General features: G+C 43.0%; 2 protein-coding genes across 3 annotated transcripts in view; one reads left to right on the top strand and one right to left on the bottom strand.

The window, feature by feature from the left end:
- The window catches only part of veph1 (ventricular zone expressed PH domain-containing 1), a 41,551-nt gene that overhangs the window by 13,358 nt on the left and 5,541 nt on the right, over positions 1 to 22,652 (bottom strand). For both annotated transcript variants that reach the window (XM_086126161.1, XM_086126160.1), the window contains exons 2-9: positions 21,176 to 21,756; positions 20,640 to 20,858; positions 19,223 to 19,397; positions 6,139 to 6,302; positions 5,567 to 5,776; positions 2,453 to 2,718; positions 937 to 1,137; positions 99 to 481 (exon numbers count right to left, since the gene is read on the bottom strand). In XM_086126161.1, coding sequence (XP_085982287.1) covers positions 99 to 481; positions 937 to 1,137; positions 2,453 to 2,718; positions 5,567 to 5,776; positions 6,139 to 6,302; positions 19,223 to 19,397; positions 20,640 to 20,858; positions 21,176 to 21,313 — 1,756 coding nt within the window. In that variant the 5' untranslated portion in view covers positions 21,314 to 21,756. The remainder of the gene's footprint in view (positions 1 to 98; positions 482 to 936; positions 1,138 to 2,452; positions 2,719 to 5,566; positions 5,777 to 6,138; positions 6,303 to 19,222; positions 19,398 to 20,639; positions 20,859 to 21,175; positions 21,757 to 22,652) is intronic.
- ptx3a (pentraxin 3, long a) lies at positions 11,736 to 17,652 on the top strand. The gene is made up of 4 exons (XM_086126257.1): positions 11,736 to 12,016; positions 13,953 to 14,112; positions 14,321 to 14,745; positions 16,027 to 17,652. The coding sequence occupies exons 1-4, from the start codon at positions 11,878 to 11,880 to the stop codon at positions 16,695 to 16,697; spliced, it is 1,395 nt and encodes a 464-aa protein (XP_085982383.1). The 5' UTR covers positions 11,736 to 11,877; the 3' UTR covers positions 16,698 to 17,652.

The following is a 22,652-nucleotide window of genomic DNA, read 5'->3' on the forward strand; positions in this document are numbered from 1 at the left end:
AGATTGGATAAAGGAAAATGGGTGAAAGTCACTGAATGAACTCTAAAGGGATGCATGTATGTAATAAGATTAAATATGTACATCACCGGTCATCTTACCTTCTATTACGCATTGCTCTGGTATGGGGATCTGTTGAACCATGCCCTTACAAAACTCTCGGATCATCTCAAGATTGTCTCTTAAGTGGATGTAGAGTCTGTCCGCTACCTCCGCTACCTCCTCCTTGTTCTTCTGCCCGCTCAAAGCTCTGTCTGCCTCTTTGATCCCATTGTCTGGCGCAGGGGCTGCGGTGTATGTGGGTGCATTGTCTGTCAGTGTCTTGGCAGGAGGTGTCGCTTCCCGTTGGGCCGCTGAAGGCTGGCAGGACAACGTGCTGGTGAATGTCATGTTGTCTGGACTCAGCTCCACTCCTTCTCCATCGTCCCCGCCATCCGAATTGATGGATCGCAAGCGCACAACATGGAGAGCCAGGCTCTTGGACCTATGAGAGACCACAGTGCCACCACAAGAATGCAATTTCAATCCAAAAACATCCATAAATAATGTTCCGCTTAATCCTTGATGCAAATAAATAAAACACAAGGTGGGTAAGACACAGTGTTGATAATGTCGCAGAAAGGTGCCGCCGGCAGATCTGAAAGTAGGTCGCCTGCGCTAATGTGGGAGTGATCACAGCCAACTTCAATCTTGACATGGCAGTGTGCAGACAACATGTGCGAATCAAACACATGGTGTTCCAAATCATCTGCAAAGTGAAGTGGGCTCTAGGACACCAACTCCCCAACCTCCATCCTTCAAACTCCACAAGGGAAGGCTTAATCACAGATCCTTATGTCTGTGAGTCCGACGCTGTAAGCATATTACATTGTGCAGTCCTCAAAAACAAAATGAAAATGCATTCAGTCAATCTGCGCTGATGATCACATTCTCTCCCACCTGTTGAATCTCATCTCTCGTTGCTCATCTCTCACCGCTTGATTCAGGCTGTATCGCCGCTGGGGGGCAGGAGAGTCCTCCTGCGCCTCCGACCCACCCCCCGCCTTCACCGGCTTCCTCGGCTCGGACCCACCTCCGCCTACTCCTCCTCCTTCGCATTGAAGCGATGCGTTTGGAGATGGCGAGCAATGCCCATTCTCGCTGGGAAACACACGCACACGCACACACACACAAAAGGGTAAATGTATTGAGGACATGCGATGAAACTGATATTAATGTAAGTCGTTGCCTTCCCTCACATTCTGGCTTACATTTGAGTATTTCTCAAATTCTCACGCTGGCTGGGTCTAGTTCTCTTTCTGTCACCTTGTACTCCCCCTTTTTCATCAGCCCCATTCTGCCCCAGCTTTTTTATGGTTCTTTTTATGAACTGCCAAGTATTGCCTCGATCTTGTTCTTTGTTCAGGTCTCGGTTTCTCCTGCCAAAGTAGTTAATAATAATTGCTATGGCACTCAGTAGAGAGCAAACTTCATTCAAAGTTGAACTGTTAATAGGGCTGGAAAAAAAAATCAAATTTAAGTGAGGTTGTTCATATTTGTGTTTGTTTGTCTGTATGCTAGCGAGCAGGCTACTTTCTGGTTCATCGTGAAAGGCTTCAGAATGATTGAAGTATGATGACATGGACATGAGGCGACCATTTGCATTCTGAAAAGACAAGTCAATTAAGACAGATTTGCCCCAAAATATAATCAGTGTAGATATATTATAAATACTGTTTATAGATGTATTTCGTGGTCTTTCAGCACAGGGGGCCACCCCACGACAAAGTTAGATGGGAATCAGTTATGTAGATTTTGCAGTCACGAGAAACCAAAACAACACATCCTGCTTTCACGCTTGCCAGAGGTAAAAACAACAACCGTTTTCCATTGTTTCTCTGATGGGTTATTCTTACCACCCCGTTTGATTGTCATGAAAGGAGAAGACCCCAAGAAAAGCCCTCAATCCTGCACACAATGCTTTTCATCCTTCCACTTGCAAAGTGGCACACAAACACATGCTGTCATTCACGCATGCTTTTATTACGTGACACTTTGTGTGTCAGTGGGGAAGAGGCGGTGTAACTTTCAGACGTAATTGTCTTCAATATATCGCAATTTTTCCCTCGATACAGTGTTGCCAGAGAGCATCCCTGAACGTGGGAAGCCACAAATAAGAACAAAGAGTAGTACTGTAGTAGAAAAATAAATAGAAGACGATGTTAGGCTAAGCTAACTACGTTGCAGTTGCCAAACTTTTCTACTTGTCATTTTTCATTGTGATGAATGATTGGGGACACGTGACACAAAAACTCAGCACAGATAATTGCTCCTCTATTTGTGTTCGGCAGCTGCACAAGCGAGAGCTCACTTCTACTTTGGCTATCAATTTGTTTCATGTCACAATGAGGATTTGCAATCGGAATTCTTGAACAGGAGAAAGAAAATCTTAACGCACGCCAACTGAAGAACATACCTTTGTTTCCGAAGAACAAAGGATGAGTGCGCCTTCTCCTCCGACTTGCGGCATGCGCTGGCAGTCTCCTCCAGTCGCCTCCCCAGCAGTCTGGCTATGGCTGCGAAGGAGTTGCTCAGTCTGTAGAGGTCTTTCCCATAGCCTCCGAGCACAGACGGGTAACGGTCTGTCAGAGCTCGGATCTCCAGTAGCAGTGTGTGGTGAAAAGTGTGTTCCATGTTGCCCAGAAGAGACACCAGGTAAACCAAAGAATGGTGCGCATGTGCCTGAGAATAATAAAGAACACGTTACAATTATAGTGTGTGTGTGTTTTTTTTTAATAAGTTAAAATCCAGTCATAAAACCTTGGAGCTGAGGGTCAACTTTTTCTCCGCAACTACAAAGTCTACATGAAGACACTAGTGACTTTGCTTCGATTAATTTTAAACGCAAATATTTTACCCACAGAAAAGCCTCTATATTCTCAAGTTTCCCACTGGTCTCATTAACACTTCTGGTTTAAAAAAAATAAATAAATACACAGTTATATATTATCCAACAACAGATCAACCAGGGCTAGTCACTTTTGGCACACAATCATAACTACGAGCTAGATTTACATCTATGGATGCTGTGTGTTCTATTCTGGCAGAAGGAAAAACTCGTATGTGCTGGCAGTCATGCTGCATGAATTACCCCCCCCCCCCCCCCCCCCCCTCCGTGCTGGATCTAATAACACAGTGTGAGTGGAGAAAAAGCGCTAGTATTCAGTGTCAGCACTCTTGCAATTTTAAATACAACCCCCCCCATTAGTTGATAAAAAGTGGACAAAATAAGAAAAAAAACCCCCCGGAGGTTTCTAAGATCGCTGCTTTGGCTGGGCTGCATCCTTTAGTTTCCCCGAGAAACAAACACGAGTGATTGATGGGACGAATGATGTTGCTGCATAATTTGGGCACGTTTCAAACTTTTGATGATAACCTCATGTGTGAATGTGAAAGAGTAGGAGTAGTGGGCTTCCACCCAACATACTAAGGGAGTTAGGAGGCTCTAAGGCACAGCACGACAATAAAACAGAAGCTCATTGGGGTGAAGATTGAAGCTATAAAGATAGAATTGCACAATTATTATTGCATCACAGTGCTGGCTTTATATACTTGTTATTTTACGTTCTAAAAGGCTACGGCGCTTACAAGCTTATATCCAAAGCAGATCTTACATAACATTTCGGGCATGATCATGCTGGACTCTCCAATCAATTGACAGCATTTTCTCAACAAATGAGAGTAGGCAGGGGGGAGCCTTCTTGCCCCTTGAGGTCATTCGCTGCTGGGTACTCCCTACGGTTGCTGGCACAAGTGGAAAATGGTGTGGCTATCAATTATTGGCATTCTGATAGCAGATATCCTGCTTTGTGGATGTGGCAGCTTCCTGAACTATCGCAGAATTCATCAGAGACGGACGGGAGCATCTCCGTTGGGAGAGAACGAGCCGTCGGTCTTTTTGAATGACGAGCGATGAGCACTCCAAGTCATGCGGCGTGCCGACCCAATCGCTACGGGGATGCGATTTCTGAGTTTCTTCTCAAAATGGCTGCCACCGTTTGCTCTTCGTCTTAAAGAAGTGATCGCTAATCCGACTAATTGAAGCCCCACTGAGAGGACACAGTAGAAGTTTCACAGTTGCCGTAGACGAAAATCGAGCCCGGAGATTTAAGACACTTGAATTTCTTTGCTTCCTTTTGTACAATGCCGTGTTTTCTATTTTTAAGGTCTCACTGTGAAGACGAATTAAGTTGACGTGTTCGGACCAAACAAACAACAGAGATGGTCATTCAATACAGATGAAGCGCTTCCGAAGCAAAAGGAAGCCAGAGAAAGTTGTGCAACCAGTATAGGGGGTGATGTGGGTGTGTGTTAGGGTTGTGTGTGTGTGTGTGGGGGGGGGGGGGCAACACAAACTTACAGGAGGCATTGCCATCACTAGGAGGTCTATGCAGAGTCATTTCCCAGAAAATCAGGCCTTATTTTCCAAATAGCTCCAGTGTGAAGAAATACAGGACATTAGGAGCCAAATGACCTGTAACTATGTGTGTTACTAAAGATGAACAAATGAACAAACACACACACACACATGCACGCACACACACAACTTACATCTTGTTGCATGAGAAATAGGGCTGATCGAGGTTCAAACCCACAACCACACACATCATCTCAGGGCAAAGACTTAACACCAGAAAGTGTGCCTGGAGTTATTTCCCTGCATTTCTTTGGGTGGTTGCTTAAATGGCACCAGTTCCCCCTTTACGAATTTCATAACAGCAACATAAATTGTATGCCAAATGCCCCCTTGTTTTGAATCTGCTCTAGCTGCTTTGTGCACATTATAGTTGTCGAGCCATCTATGCAAAAGGCTGCCAGCGATAGAAGCAATAATATCTCTTGCCTTTTTGTGCTTGAAACAGGGTGTGTGCGCGCGTGTGTGTGTGTGTGTGTGTGTGTAGTTGGATTACTTGGCTTTAGAAAGTGTGATGCATGTTTCATCGTGCTAGTAAAAGCTTGAAATACTGTATATGGTATAATATACTTACCTTAAGTATCATTGTTTGTGCTTTCCAAATTATTTTTGTGGCCTCAGCTCATTAAAAAAAAAACCCCAAAAAACACACCTTTGCTTCTATTATTCTGTGTATTTACATGTCAATTCCATATGCTTGAGTGAGATTATCATACAACAGGCTAAAAGCGAATAAGTGATTGATAGTGAAGTGCTACTTTTGCCTGACTTCAATGCAGCCAGCGCGGGATCAGTCTCGACTCAGTGACTATATGAATGTGAGAGAGAGGATGCTTGTCTGCCACGATTGGCGATCAGTCCAGCCTTTCACCCAAAGTCAGCTGGGAAAGGTTCCAGCTCCCTAAGCAGTATAGAAAATGGTCCCATGGATACTTCATTGGATTCTTTGTTGAGTGCTTTTGTTTAGTCACGTTATTGAACTGAAGTTGGTTAAGTGGAATCATTGCAACTCAGTATGAAAGAATGCAGCCAGGCCAACAATTCAGCTCACTAGTTGGTACTCCCATTCCTCATGAATCAGTTGTCCATTGTGTGTGCGTGCGTGTGTACGTGTACCTCACTGATGATGCCCACAGCACCATGGATTTTGGCCACGTGACCCAAGAGAGCAGGCCATTGTTGTCCCGTAGTCCTGAGCTTTGGCAGACAGCTGACCAGTGAGGAGGGGCTAGCGAGAGACACATCCACCAGAGTGCCTAAAATGGCCTCAATTAGAGACTGGTTGCCTAGGTAACTGACCAGGGCAGGCACCTGAGGGCTCAGCATCTGAAAAATAGAGTTGTATTTTTATTTATTAGACTTTTACATTGACTCCAGCAACATAAGGAGGCTTCGGTGGCATGCGACGGGAGCGAGAATGTCTCTTCTCTTCTGGTGAAAATCAGAGCGAGTTGAACAGTGAGGTGACTGACGATAAACAAAGACGCAACTGTAGGACCGTCTGGAAACACTCTGGCAATGAACTGTTCCTCCTTATTATCCCCTGCTAGACAGAATTGGATCAGACGATAGCAGAACAATCCCGCCGCTTCAATGGCATTTACATTCAAACAGTACCAACTCTCATCTGCACATTGATCAGGAAAACACAAAGGCGCGTGCCATTTCGTACACAAAATAAATCTCACCAGCGGATGCTGCTCAGCCACCATTTGAAGCAGTCTGATCAGGTGTTGTTGTTCTGCGGAATCCAACTGTGACAGTACAGCAGTGAGCTTGCCAAGGTGACGGTGTATGACATCAGGTTGCCTGGGGTAGACTGAGGGGAGCACGCGGAGGAGCATGTGGTTGCCTGTGGACAGACAGTGGCGCCACATCATTTTATGTATGCAATGAATAATACACAGGTCACCTTTTTATTTGATTTTGATTCATGTTGAACTGTTCTGAATTAAATCAGATAATAAATGGAAATGTTAAAATCATCTCATGACACAGCAACGTTCATCCATGTGCATCAAATGCAATGCTTAACGAGACACACTTTTGCCGAATTATTGCACCTTCTGAAATGACACTCTAGTTATCTCAAGTCCTTATAGATTGCTCAAAGGAAGAAGATTGCTTGATGATTGCGAATGAGGAACACGGACCCGATGTACATTTTCACCCAACATTCCACTGAATTATTCGACCTAAACAGAAGCACGACAATCCCTGAAAGTTGGGAGGGAACACATACAAAAAGAGTAGCATGAGGTAACCTAGAGGATCTTTTTGATATTTGATTCGGAAAATGTCTACAACACATGTGCTGCCAATTGTAATTGTAGGTATAAAACTATTCATGTCCCAGAAAAGAAAAGAACTGTGGGAAGGTGAACCATAGCTATAAAAGGATGCATCAGTCATACTCACGATGCCCATTTCCCTCTGCAATTGTGCTAAAGACCCAGTTGAGCATAAAACTAGACACAAGTTGCACAGGGCGTGTACAGAGGCAAAGTTTTTCATAGCCATTAGGCTGAAGCAGAAGCTGAAGCATTTCCGGGATTCTTCTGAGGACTTTTTAAGGGTTTGCGCAGAAATACGCTGTGGGGGATTTCAGGAGTCACACGAGTCAACCCTCTGTCATGCGCAGATCTAAACACATGGAGAGCATGTGGGATAATAATAGAGACAGTGCGAAAAGCATTGCCCTTTTAAGATCTGCATACACTTTATTATTCCAGATGTGTTGTCTTTAAATCCCAGTTCACACAGTAAGAGTAACTCTCCTGTGATGGAAAAATGTCAAGAGATCACGGCGTATGAGCTGGCTGCTGCTGGTCGGTTCGGTTGCTGTAGATGGCACTCGGGTGCAGTGAAGCTGTAAAATAAATCAATCAATAAATAAATCTCCTCTGTCGCATGCTAAACAACAATCATGGCTAACCCCAAAGAATAATTATTTCTAAACATGTAAAAACAAAACAAAACAAAAAAATTGTCTGATGACCACAATAATCTACTTTGAAATATTTGTCTGCAGCTCTGACAACAAATTGAAACATTAAAAAAAGGGTGTCAAAAATATATACATATCTATAGCTGGGATAGGCTCCAGCACGCCCAGAGAAAGAGAGAGAGAGAGATTTGCATAGATGTAATTTTAATGGCCACTTCCATTTTTTTTCCCCCTAATTATAACAATAAATACTAATCCAGAGAGACGAAGAGCCTTAGGGTGCCTTAGGGCCCAAGGTGAGCTGGAGCCTATCCTGGCTGACGTTGGGTGAGAACTGGGATACAGTCTGGGCTGGTCGCCAGCCAAACTCAGACAAAGGTGACATATTTTGATAATTACATAATGGGAAAGAAAACACTGAAAATGATTGTGGTAACAACACCACTAAATGACAAAGTCATTCAGTTAAAATTGTGCATACAAACTATTACAGCTGTCTTAAAAGTTGGATTTATGAAGACATGCGCTGTACGTGAACGCCACATGTTTACTTCTCTCCGACCACAGCTGCATGGTTGCGTGTTTCTCTGCTTATTTTTGAAATATTAAAAAGAAACACTGTCTGGCAGAGAATATATAACACCTTCTCTAGCTTGTCTCCAAGTAGGCCATGGATTAGGATTGTTCGCTCTTCTCTGCCATTTTGCAGAAATGTTATCTGATATATAAATGTTAAAGTCAACCCATTGTTGGTTGTGTAAATAACATGAGCAGAGAATAAAAACATCGAGGAAGTTACATAATTCAAGGGGATATTTAAAGTCTTCAATCACTTGTTTGTACGTCAGGTCGATATTTTTGTAGTATCACACCTAAAAAAAATCTGTTACAGTAAAATACTGCCTTCACATTGAAAAGTTTCATAATAACTTTCAAACTAAACAGTCAATGTTTATTGGAGTTGTCCACTTATTCACGAAATTAAAGCCAAACTTAAAATTAGCCACATGCAGTAAACCAAAAGTGTGACATTTTATCACATGTGCAGAATGCTTGGAATTAAAGAGAACAATTTTGCTTAACAATCAAAAATATCCATCCATCCATTTTCTGATCCGCTTTGTCCTCACAAGGGTCGCGGGGCGTGCTGGAGCCTATCCCAGCTGTCTTCGGGGCAGTAGGCGGGGGACACCCTGAACCGGTTGCCAGCCAATCGCAGGACAGATAAACAAAAAATAGATATTTGCAAATTCAGAGTCAATTAAAAAGAGAGTTAGGTACTACAATCCTCTTCCATTCCTCCTCGATAACATTTTAGAGTTGGTGGGTTTGGGTTTAGGTCTGGCGGTGGCTGTTTGTTGGAATGCCGGCCTGCGTGTTTTGCTTCAGTATGTCAACATAAACGTTGGCAATTCTAGTTCCCTCAATAAACTGTAGCCTTAGTGCCCGCATACTCAGACCATGACACTTCTACTACCATGCTTGACTCGAGTCAAGACGCACTTCTTCATGTTTCTACCTCTCCTCTGGTTGCCGCCAAACACACTGGGCACCATTTGAATCAAATACGTTTTTTTCTTTGGCTCATTCGACCACAGGACATGGTTCCACTGATCCATATCCTTAATCAGCTCAAGATGTACTCAGCAGTTTAGAGGCTAATGCCTGTGTCAGGAGTTATTTTCAGGAAGAAATTTACACCGGTATGCATGCGTTACACTGACTCGATTGTAGCAAAGTGCCATTTCTTCTGCATTGTCTCATGAAGGGATATAAAAAGTATTTACAATGATGTGAGTGTGCACTCACTTTGGTGGCTGTATTGTTACAAGAGATACAAAAGACAAAGTAAAGAGATGCCCTTTAAGTAACATCCTGTTTATATTACAATATACCCTTTACCTTTCACCTACAAACCGTTCATTTCCGTTGTTTGTTTGTTTTTTAAGGTAGGCGGTTTTTATTTTATTTTTAAGTAGGAATCTTTTATTGAATGAGGTTTTGGGTACAACCTGTGATGCAGCACACTGGGTCAGACAGGGTCAGCATTTCATACTGCTGAGTCAGCGGTGACTGAACATGGAACCAATTTTTTTCGTGCCACGATCCATCATTTCGGCATGAGTCAACTATTGTCAGGAAGTAAAGGAAACCCCCCCAAGCTTTACGTTTCCAACATCTAATTTACACATCCATAGGGAAGGGTGACGTGCAGTGACTTGTTTCTATTGCTGCATAAGAGCGTGCCTCAGTGAGCAGCCAACGCAATTGATGGTAAATCTAAAATCGGGCCAAAGAGAAGCGTGGGTAATACAGTACAGTAGGTCGCTAGTGCTTAATATTTTTATTATTAAGCACTAACACAACACTTTAAACATACCCAATCTTGTCAATTGTTTAAATGTTTCTGAATTGTATTATATTATAAAGCCATCCATCCATTTTCTAATCCGCTTATCACGGGCGTGCTGGAGCCTATCCCAGCCGTCTTCGGGCAGTAGGCGGGGGACCCCCTGAACCGGTTGCCAGCCAATCGCAGGGCACACAGAGACAAACAACAAGTACGCAAAGACACACCGCAAATAAAAACACACTAAAAGGCTGCGCCGAAAAGCCAAATCCTCAAATCCCATGAAGAAGTCATTAAGTCCATCCGCTACACCAGAAAGACAAAAGCACAAAGTCCCACAAAAGGAAACATGTGTATATCTACACTGTCCACACACAACCAACAGCATAAAAGCATTAGATGAGGCGAAGGGGTGCAGAAAAATCTGAAGCCATTTAAAAATCTATTTCGAAAACGCTCTGTCTTTCACACAGGCACACACAAACTCTGCATGGGGCAAAAATCAATCTTTCTTTCTCTCTCTCTCTCTCTCTCTCTCTCTCTCTCTCTCTCTCTCTCTCTCTCTCTCTCTCTCTCTCTCTCTCTCTCTCTCTCTCTCTCTCTCTCTCTCTCTCTCTCTCTCTCTCTCTCCTCTCCCATTACCTGTCCCCCCCCTTTCCCTGTGAGTGAGTTGCTGCATCGGCAGTAATATCTGATTGCGACATACAGGCTACCTCCAACGATGCATTACTCACTGCTTTGCCGTATTCGCTCTCAGGCTGGGGCAGTGCTCACATTTCAACAACCCAAAGAGCGTTTTTAAGGGAGTTTTTGACCCAGCCCACGCCATGCAAAAACCTGTTGAACGGTTATAAAATCCCCCCCCAAAACATCCATCCATCCATTTTCCGATCCGCTTTATCCTAACAGGGGGTTGCGGGGGTTGCTGGAGCCTATCCCAGCTCCGGGGATAGGCGGGGTACACCCTGAACCGGTTACCAGCCAATCGCAGGGCACAAAGAGACAAACAGCCATCCGCGCTCACACTCCAAAACACTTCAGTCACGCAATGCAGTGTGCAGTGAGCACACAAACTGTTGTGATACAGTATTGCACATTCAATATAATTTGGGCCAGAATTCAAGTCGGATTTACAAATTCTCTTCTCCACTGACCTCACTATTTCACAATCATAATCATTCTCATCATATTTAAAAAAAAAAACACACACACACAAACAAAAACAACCCCCAATAGCTTTATGGTTTGTGCTCTCCAAAACAGAGCTGTGCAAGACAGCATTCAAATATGCTGCTCCCTTTTCATGGAAGAAAAGGATTTGAACTTACCAGAACTTATTACTCTGGGAGAACTCAAATTTATTGTAAAGGTTTGTGAAACTAATGCTACTGGATAATGTGACTGCTTTTAAAATTGGTAAGGTTGGTGTTGAATTATTATGGATTGACATACGTGTTTATGGTGGATGACTGTTGTTTTTTCTTTGTGGGGGAATTGGTTGTAACTATGTCTTTGCTACCCCACATGGCTTGGTCACCATTGGAAAAGAGACTTTTTATCTCAATGAGTTTTTGCCTGGTTAAATAAAGGAAAATGAAGTATCAGTATTAATGAAGATAATGGGATCCAAAGTGCTGACCACATCATCTCCAAAGGTAAAGGCAATGGTAAAAGGTGTGGGTGCGGGTCAACAATTTATATGGACAAAACGAGTTAAGTCAATTGGTTGCTTTCCTAAAAAGTGCAGTTACTAATTGAAAAAAAAAGTTGTGCATGAGTTGAATCCAACAAGCCCCCTTAAACTCTGTACAGTATTTGGCTGGGGTAGACTATACTGAACGGCTTCCTGCCAAGGATTGCTCAGCATTTAACAAGAAAGAATGGAAGCGGTAAAGAGGAGGAGGGGGAGGATGCGGAGAGGGAGGGAACAAATGTTGCATGAGGTGTTGGGGAGGGAGCGCTTTCAAAACGAGAGTGGTAGACCGGAGGGGACCACAGTGACTGACAGAGCATTTCCTCACATGCACGCAGACACAGAGAGAAGGACAAGGAGGCAAGCCGCACATCTGTTTTCCTCTCCCACCTGTGCACACTCACTCACCTCTCGGCATACACGCACAGCAGAGCAGCATGTTGTACTGGAGACTCCCCCTGGCAGTGGGTGCGTGGTCTATTTGTGTGTGTCTGACTCTGACCTACGACGACGATATCGAAGTCAACTATGCCGACACCTACTACAACGAAATCACAGAGGAGGAAACACCAGAGCGTAAGTGTTAAATACACTTTGACCGATGAAGTCCAGATTTTAGTGCTTCCCAATTAGGGGCCTGTTAGATTTTTGGTTCCTCATATTCAGATCTCATCACTGTTTTGTTATAGTTACAACTATGTATTTTCCTCGTACATCCAGCAAAACCGAGGATAAGAAAGTTATGTAGCATGATATTATTGCTGGTTGATTTGTAGTTGGAATAAGGTGAACGGTCAGAAAATGGAAAAACACAAAAATGATGCGTGCCGAAGTTCCACCAAAATGTCTGGTAGAATTAAGCCTCAAAAGTCAAACAAGGCTTGGGGTTCAAACCGCATCAAGCATGAAGTCACAGGACTTGCTCAGTGAGCGTCTCAAGGTTAATATCTTTAACTTTGGCTTTTTATGCTCTTGTGATGCTGCCACAGAATGGGTGAAGCGGTGGTAAAGATATTCATATTAAACATGAATCGGGAATTGGACTTCTACCTCATACCTAGCAACATCAATTCGTTCTTATGATAAGACAAATGCACACTTAATCAATTCTAGCAATACCCATAAACTGCCACTGAGGGGCAGTATTGCTTGTCAAACACCTCCCTGTTGCCTCTTCCATTCCCTTTTTGACAGGAGTCTTCAAAGGGTGAGTAGTTTTACTTTATTTTCATTGTATTATACAGAGCCCGCACCTAATATTTATCTTATACTTGACTGTTAGGAGTGTTAAAATTGCATGTGAAAAAAAATGCCTGTACATTTAATTGAGCCTCAAACAAATTAACTAAACACATTAATTTAATTGAGCCAGAAACATACTAATGAGAAAATGCTGGTTTGAAAGTCAAACAGATTTGCTCAGTTTTTGGGTGTTCCGCTGTATTCTGTTAGGTGTGAGAAACCTGCTAATTGCTATCTTAATACTTCATTGTAAGCCTATTAGTTGACTTGGAAAACATACAGGTTTTTCAACAGCTTGGACCAAAATAAATTAAAAAGCCAAAAGATATAAAAATGAGAAAACACTAGTCTGAGATATTAGAACGTAATGTAAGTGTGTGTGCGTGTGTGTGTGTGTGCGTCCGTGCGTGCGCGTGAGTGTGGCAGCTTGCATTTTGCATGTTTGTTAATTTAAACCTAGCAGGAGGTCTTGTTGCACCGCCAACATTTAAACAGCAACAACCTAGTTTCGATAAAACTGACTGCAGATCCTTTTGATGACTATGACACGTCTAGTACTCTGTGGAATGATAAGAAAAATTAGTCACGCTAAAAGAAAAGTACACTTTTCACACTCAAGTTTGTGCTGGTTCGAAGTTAATGCTGATATTGTCGCTAGCCAAATGTTAACTAACTAATCTGGCTGTATTTCTGCTTAACTTTCAGCTTTGACCTGATAGTGTTTCCATGTAGTCAGTTCATCACATGAAAATGGCATATCCTCACCCAGCCGAACAGTATTATGTAAATTAGTTGCAGCTCTCAAAAGATTACTGCGGGTGTGAAATTTACACTGACTTAAAGTGAGGGCAGGCCCCACTGCAACTCTTACAGTGATGTGGCTTTTCACTGTTTCAAGTAGCTCTCATAGTTCTGCTCAACGGACTTCAACCACACAGAGTTTGCAAATCCACCTCTTCAATCTGCCTGGGTGCGCCCCAGGGTTTGGATGGTCATCTGAATTCCTTTCAACCAAACAAAACTTGTCAACGGTTAAGAGACCCTTGATGTCAGGCAATGTATTTTAGTCATCAGCGACATCAAAGTGCTTTGGTACCCAAGCTGTAGAAAAGTGACTCACATAGTCTCATTTCATTCCATTATATGAGCCATATTTGTCATTCACTCTTTTGTTGTTGCAAAATATTTCACAAAAAAAAAAAAAAAAAAAGCAGGAGGAAATTGTCTTGTTCACGAAGTGGTTCTTTCTCCTTCCGTTATCTGTTTCTAGCCACACCGAGCGCTACCCCCTGTAGTTCTCCAGACCTCACTAAGTGGGACAAAATCTTCTCAATGTTGGAGAATAGCCAGATGCGGGAGAACATGCTTCTCCAGTATGCCGATGACATTGTCAAAGTGGAGATGGGGTCTCTGCGTGGGGAAATACTCAGGTCAGTTGGATGACTGAATAAGAAGTTTTTGCAACAATGGTCAGGTTGACAACAAGTACCCAAGTCCCGTCGGGTCACATCCAATATTTTACACTTTCCAAAGATGGATGATGACTTGGGTCATCCAGAAGTTATGACGTTATTATACTTAGTCATAATGGATTGAGGTTACGCCATCTTGATCCTTGATGTTGATTTTGTTGATTAGGTTTGTTTCTCAGTATGGAGGTTCATGCGGGGCTGCAGTGGAAACAGCGGGAAGGAGGATGGCTTTGCAGCTGGAAGGCCGACTAAGGGAATCCCTAGAACGATTGAAATTTGGAGATTACATTCCCACCGCTGATGTTAATTCTGTTGGGAGTTCAAATAACCTGGAGGCAATGCTACAACAGCTTCTCTCCGCCACACGAAGCCAAGCGACCCGACTTGGCAAGCTAGAAACCAGCTGCTTCAGCAACCCGGGAGGTGTGAAATCACCATCGCCACTTCCACAGGGTGGAAGAGTCGGCCACAGAGAGCAGGAGGTCACATCCCACGAAGTAGCCTTGGAAGCAGCCTCGGCTGTGCTGCAGCAGACAAGAATGGAGATCCAGGAGGTACTCAGTTCATCACGGCGCAGACACCTGCCTGCAGGTAAACTGTCACTTGGCCCATCTTTCTCCTTTTGAACCCCACAAACTGTCTCCTCTTCGCTCTCTTTGATTCGTCTTCATTTTTTTAACTTGCCATCGTAATTTAAATCATCTTTTCATCATCAATGTAACTCATCAATCTTTGTTGACACATTTAGCTCATTCTCAAATCCCCCTCGTTTCTTAGCAGTCAGTGACTAATCTCATGTCCTGCATTTGTCCTGAATACCTTATTTTCAGTCTCTAGGCAATATCAGACTCTTCCTTTCTGTCTGTTGACAGTACTGTCACTTGATATAGTAAAGTGAACCTTTCGAAGGTTCATCTTGACATCACTCAACTTATTTATCATATCTAAACATGGAGCAGATTGCATATTATATTCAGGGCAAACTCCATCCCGAAAACATTGCCCAACAATCGGAAATAACCCAACACCCAAAAATGCCTTCCAAATGGTTTTAGTCCCAACTCTTGTTGACACCATCATGCCCTGGTATTATTCAATTTGAATAAATGAAAGGAGTTGAGAGCACCAGCATACATCAACTTAAATATATGCAGCCGTAGATGCAATCCCAGTCCAATCATCATAAACCCACAACACAAACTCTGGGGATAAACAAAACCAGATGGGATCCATCACGAGAACACCCAGTGTGTCCATAATGTCTCCTTTCACCTCTATGAATTGAGTGTAAGAAATCAGGGAGAGAAGGCAGATCTAAATAAAGATATTAGTTAAAAATAAGCCTTCCAATTGATAGAAGGATAAAAAGATTTCACAGTTGTATATTTTCCCTCAAAATGTGTAACTCTTCTGTTGGCATAAAGTTCGACCTGTGATCATTTATGTCAAAATCCATCCCATACAGCTGAGGGTAGAAATTTAACTTGAACTTGTTGTACACGGTGTTCTGCAGAGTTCAATCTCAGCTCCCATTTCTTTTCTCTGAACACCAAAGTAGAATTATCAAAATGTGTGGTATAATCAAATGCTTCAAGAAATGGTGCCCTCATCCAGTGAGTGATTTCACCTCACCCTTTGACCCTGTTCAGCTTTTAATTATCTGTTTAATTTTATTTCTATCTAACGTTGTGCCTTTACTGCATGTGAGGATCAGTCTTAGGAGGCTAAGTCAGAGACCTCCTCAGTAACAGTCATCTTCATAGACTTGGTCATTCTGCACTCAGCCCTTTTCGACGGTTATAAAGTACAACATGAATATGATTGAGTAGCATCAGATGATTGATTCATTCTTTGGCGATCTCCATTACACAGGCAATGAGATGGCAATCCTCTTCCCAATGCGTTCCCGTCGCATCTACACATCTGTGATACCCGATGTCCCTCTTTCACTGTCCTCCTTCACTGTCTGCCTTTGGGTGAAGCCAGTCACAGTCTCCAACAAAACAGTTCTGTTCTCCTATGGCAACCGCCGCAACCCCTATGAGATCCAACTCTTGCTCAGCCACACATCAGCCCTGTTCACCATAGGAGGAGAGACTCACCTGGTGGAGGCACAGGGTGTAGTCAACCCAAAGGGCCCTACAGAATGGCTCCACCTATGCGGGTCTTGGTCCTCTGAGCAGGGCCTGGCATCCTTGTGGGCAGGTGGGAAAAAGGTTGCTTCCACACCCGGAGTGGCAGAAGGACACATCCTGCCAGACGGAGGCTCACTCCAGCTAGGACAGGAAAGGAATGGTTGCTGCCCTCTGACCCCAAGCAGCAGTGGGAACGGGGTGCCGGGGTTTGAGGCAGGGTTCGATCCCAAGCTGGCGTTCACGGGCACAATGACGGGAGTGAACATGTGGGATAAAGTGCTACCGGAGGAGAAGATTTCCCTGCTGGCCTTGAAAGAAGGCCAGCAGGGCTGCGAGCAGAGGGGAAACATCGTGGCGTGGGGTGTGACAGAGATGGTGCCACATGGAGGCGCTCTATTCATCAACTAAAATAGACTCTGTGAACTCCATCAGCATTGTCCTTGCCTTTCACAAACTTTTGAATCGCTTTCATCCTAAAACTGAGGAAACGTCACCTCTGTGCAAATATTTCAATGTTTATTTTTCTACCACAATCACTTCAATTGAGGCCATATCTCACACTCGCTGCTCACTGCAACACACAAACACTGTCGAGCATTCATCTTGGGAAAACGTGTGTTGCAGCAGGAAACGCGCTGCAAGCGATGTTTACCAAAGACCTAATTAGGGTGAAAGAAAGAGTCCATTGTGAAAATGAGCAAGTTCTGAGCCAATAAATGAAATAACTGAGCAGACACAAGAGAGGGTAACCAGAGGTCAAAAATAATTGAAATGTTTGAATCGTACCGCCATTTATTTCCTTTTATTTGGAGTCATTTTTGTCTGTCTAGTTTTGTCATACACAGCAAAAATCCATCTTTTGGCAAGTCAAACCTGGTATTTGCTTTCTTAGAGAGCCATTCTCATATTAGTCCTCTGTCGGACAACTTTACATTGCAGAAGCTGTCAGCGTTTTCTTTCACTTTTCGCCTCACCAAGTCCCTTGTGTTGCTTTGTACTTGTCAACATTTTTATATTCATATTAGTTATTCTATGTCTGCTTTGTCACCTGTATTTTACACATGGTGTAATGCATGTATTTTTTTGGAATGCAGTTACATAGTTACATTTTATATATATATATATATATATATATATATATATACTGTATATGTGTGTGTGTGTGTGTGCGCACACACACACAGTGAGGGCAATGTTTACATGGTCTGGTCTTTAGTGAGTTAACTTGTCTTATAGAATATTGTACAGGTATGTTAACTGAATTTGGTTTCCCTGGTAATGGAACTGAGTGAAAATGAATGTATTTTGTACATAAATGTATTTTGAAAGGATAATGTGATATGAATAAAGCTATACTAGTGTGCTTGTTTGCCAAAGTGTTTGATTGCTGAGAGAAATGTTTCTCTTTGCCGCTAAAAGATGAATTTCAGGGTATTTAGATAAAAACTCAGGAAGCACAGGAAAAACAAGGGTTAAATAGTGGGGGAAAATAGATCTACACATCTACTGAGAATTCCAGACAGCTCATATAAGCAAATAGGATGGATGAAGACCATTAAGAGCTTTCAACCCGATAAATGCCAATCAAACGAAAGCTCAAAGGGCTTTCGAACCGCCTGCTCTCGGCCCCTCAAGACAAAGTAGGATAGATGCATGTTTCTTAGCTGGGCATTTTAAAAACTTAACTGAAAACACGCTCATGTAACCAAGATATCACAAAGTCCATCATTCACCTCGCCCATGACATCACCCATACTTCTTTCACAAATTGCTGCTAGGGACACGTACGTGTGAAGAAGTCATCTGTTTTTGCTTCGATGAGCTGTATGTGTAAGCGCATCTTTTGCATGTTTCTATTCCTGTGTATACCTTCAGTTCCAAGGTATGGCTAGCTCATGAAGAACCAACGCGGGGTGAAATACATCAGAGCACAGTTTAGGCACCGCAATGGCACAAAAAAAGAAAAACATTATTCAGAGTTTGTATTTCAAAGGTCTCAAAGTTCATCATTTGTCTACTGTGTGGTTGTGTCATCATCTGGCTTGAAAAAGGACCACCATCAGACCGTCACCCCTGGTGAGCTGCGCCAGTGGGTTTTGTGCAATTTTATCGATAAGATCAGTTTATCTCATTCATTTCTAACACAGTTTTCTCACCGCTTCAAGCATTAGCCTGTTATCAAGAATTTCAGCACTACCACATTGCAGCTGACAAAGGATGCGTTTGGTAGAGCACAACTAACATGTAAATAGCACACATTAAAATGTAAGCCATTACCACATCGCACCTTCTCTAGTTCTTTTTCTTCGGATAACGACTGACTTCGGCCAACCGGTGCATGCAGTGGGGCCATAAAAGGCAAGTACACAATACCTGAGGGTATTTCCAATTAAACACAATATCCAAAACTGTTTTAGTTTAGGACTCTGACAATGTATGACTCAACATATTTCATCCACATTACCTTCATTGACAGGCTGGGTAAAATCACATGGTAGTAGTACAGTGAGGCGAGATTTGTCAATTTCAAATCAAAGTGAAGATACCAAGGTTGTATTTTCCTCACAAAGGGCTATATGGGGCACTGTGAAAGTGACATTATTTGAATGGTGCACGACCTTGTAATTAGGGGAACTTGCAACCTGGGCACTTTCAGTAGTCTGCAAATCTGTAATTATTTTAGATCTAGGACTTGGAGGATACAGTCTTGTCTGATTCGATATGCTTGATGTGTGTATCTTTCCTAAAATTCTTCACTTTATACTGTCAGGATTCTGCTATGAAAATTGCTGTGCTGTGCTGTGGTATACTTTGTATATCCCACACCTACATGCCGACATTAATCAAAGAATGGGTAAGTGTCATTTTACCCATTGCAGCTAGCAAGGATCTTTTCATGCCATATCAGTTTAATACTGGGAGTATTGTCCAACCTGCAAGCACGCTGAGCGTTATGGCCTCCGCATGTTCAGCCAGTAGATCGACCTCGACTATAGCAGCCAGCGAGAGATAACTGGACATGTTCCTGCTCAGCTCTCTGTTCCCTCTATGGAGGAAGCGCACCGCCACCGGGACAGCCAACACCATGACTGACGGACAACTGTAATTCTGTGAAAAAAAAAGAGAGAGGGGGATGAGGGAACAAGCAAGCGAATGATCAGCAGTGGAGTACAGACAACAAAAGTTTTAAACTTGGCGAAAACCAAAGGCACTGCATTATCCATACCATTAAATACAGAAAGAGGATGTTGCATTTTAGAGAACAGGTGTAAATTTGTGCTACAAAGCCACAGGGCGACACGAAGCAGCTGCATTCATGGACTGTCTCCGTTTCTCCACAGAGACAGCAAAAGGACATTCACTTCTTTGTCATGACCTACAATTACAAGTATACCTCATCTTTTGTAAACAAGGTTTAATACGACAGTATAACAGTAAATACAATCTGAAGAAACAGCAACAGTCATGATACATGAGTCGACAGAAAGCAGACTTGTCGCGTGCTACCCAGCAAAACAGGCAGCAGGTGGACAAAGGTGTACTGGCGCCCTCAACTGGTGAAACGGATCTGAATGCATAAATTTGTGATGATCAAGAAAGTTAACGGAGATTTCTGCCAATCCGTCACTGATGCATAAGCACACTTGGTGACATGATATAGAAAAATATTTTATACGTGAGCATTAATCATGCAGTAAAAGAACATTAAACAAGATTTTGGAGAGTGGTGAATGTCTTGTCCATTTGTCCAGAGAGGGCCAGATTCAACATCTCTGGCCATTTTTTTCATGTGCATATGCATTCTGCATCACAGGGATTCTATGATTGGCTGATGACCACTCCAGGGTGTACCACACTCAGTGAAACATGTAACTCAAGGTGTGTTTTCAATTAACTTTCACCTAGTAGCTAACTCCTGGAGGTCGGAAACTGCTGACAATGACACAGTAGATCACACACCACTTTGTGCGAGTACAGCACATGGAGGATAGAACCTATAACTATACTGTGTGTGTGTGTGTGTGTGTGTGTGTGTGTGTGTGTGTGTGTGTGTGCGCGCGCATGTGTGATATGCATGTTACAATCTGCTGTGCTATCATTCCCTGACTGAATTTTCAGTGTTTAGTTGTCCACCTCTCAGTGGATTAAAAATGCTCGAACGGGCATCTGTGAATCAAACGACAGGAAGTCAAAGTGAGAACAGAAGGACAAAAGAGAAGAGACAGATGGTCAGAGGGTAAAGAAAATCAAAGAGCAGCTGAAGCTGAAGTGATCCCATTGCCGTAGGGAGGTTGGGCAATGAAACCGGGAGTTGTTGTCAAATGTGTGTGTGTGCGCGCGCGTGCGTACCTGCAGGATGCAGCTGGTAATGTCGGAGGCTATCTTGGTGTGCGGCGTGTCCTCGGTGTTGTCACCTTGAGGCGTGAGGTTATGTTCCAGACACGACTCCCACAGCCCCACCAGGGCCGTGCTGTGCCTCTCGATGGAGCCGGTCTCTCTGATGGCGCTGGTGATACGCGTGATACAAATCTCTACCACTGCCTGGTCATTGTCGTTGGTCAAATAATCCTGTATCAGACACGTGTATTTAAATGGACTCGTGAAGACAGAAGTATTAGTGACAGAAGAGGCTGATAAAGTCACGATGAGGAGAGCTTTGGATTGAAGGTATCCAACATGTCACGTTACTATCAACTGACTTTTTTTTTTTTTTTTGCCCCATCAATGGATATTTAATTTCCCGGAAACGTTTGGTTATATTTCCAATTTTACAGCCATGTGCGAATTCAGTTTTAAAGTGTAGACTCCATCGAAGTTTATGAATCCTAGCGGACTGTTAAATGTCCATTTAATATACAGAGCTACTTTTTGGCATGCCTACTAACCGGTGAGCAAGAGATGGACTTGATCTGGTCCAGAGCCTGTGACAAGCAGTCTTCGATCGCAGCATCCTCCAAAGAAAACAGATCCCCTGCTCTGGATAAATCCCTCTGGCCCAGCACCTGACTGAAGAGCTGGTGCATCCTGGTCCTTGTAGAGAATGACTGTATGACCAGTTGGTCAGCAAAGGTTTAAAAGCGCCCAATATGGAATGAGCATATCCCTAACATATTGTAATTGTTGAGAGATGATTCAAATCTGATGAAATTCCAATATGCAGCTTTTATCAACTCTTGGATTCAGGGGAGAATTCAAGCAGTTACACAGCATGATCCCAAGAGAAAAGATAATAAAGTACAGATACCTTAAAAAAAAAATCACAGTTGTTTTTTTGCCATTATTCGGGGTAGTGGAAACCTCAAGAAATATTTCCTTGTTTCTATTCCAATTTTCATCCCCTGTGTCCAGGATCAGGTATGTTGGAAAAAGGATCAACTTGGCTTGATATTTTTCTGGGTCTTCGTGTGGCCTGTTACCATGGAAACAAAGCATATTCCAGAGGATGTCGGTGTGTCACAACACAGTCCTGAAAGAGAGAGGGAGGAAACAATCACTAGCTGCAAAATGCAGAGACGTCAAGGTTATTGTAGGCAATCATTATCATAACATTTGCCAAAGTTGTCTTGTATCCTAAGGACCAAATATGGGGGGGAAAACACTCCTTGACTCCCACTTTCTCACATGATACATTTATCAGGTGCAAGTTAGAAGGCTACAGTATATGATGCAACTACAGATACATTTCTCCAGTATGCTACAAAGCCACAGATAGTCACTTAAGACTTGGGTATTTTCATTTATGTCGGAACCACAAGACAACCCCCAGCCCCACAGTTAGATCCGCATGTTGTCCTGTGGACCCTTGCTATGCATGAGGGAAAGAAAAAAAAAAACAACATAATAAAATGAAGAAGAAGAACTCTAAATTTTAAGAACACTCTAAAGCTATTCAACCTCCAAAATGCATTTCCACGGAAACACAATCTCCTCAGCGTGTGTCCTAAACAGACTACATTTTGCAGAGTCTTCTGATGTCGAGACGGTGTGTGCGCTCTCACACACTTGAAGTTTTTCTTAAAAGAAGCAACCCCAGTGTGCCTTTTATTTGTGATCATGAAGGAGTTTGCTTTGAGCTCAACTCCTCAGCTATAAGCATATGTATCTGTGCCACAGCCAGCAATCTGCACTTGGTTCCCTTCCCTCTCCAGGCAAAACTATCTCTCATCTGGTCCAACTGATGAAAGACCAAAGAAAGGCACAAAGAAGAGCACTTTGGATAGCTTTCTGCTGGAGTTTGGCGATGGAACCCTGCCCGTGTTTCCTCGGTACCCACATCAGGAATCCTTGCTGGTCTGTCAGCCCAGTGATACCGAGAGTCATGAAAGAGTCATGAAAGCAGATGCGAGGGAGATCACGGGAAGA

This window comes from Hippocampus guttulatus, chromosome 12 (assembly GCF_054856545.1).
Source record: "Hippocampus guttulatus isolate MCC_2025c chromosome 12, RoL_Hgut_1.0, whole genome shotgun sequence".
Classification (NCBI taxonomy): domain Eukaryota; kingdom Metazoa; phylum Chordata; class Actinopteri; order Syngnathiformes; family Syngnathidae; genus Hippocampus; species Hippocampus guttulatus.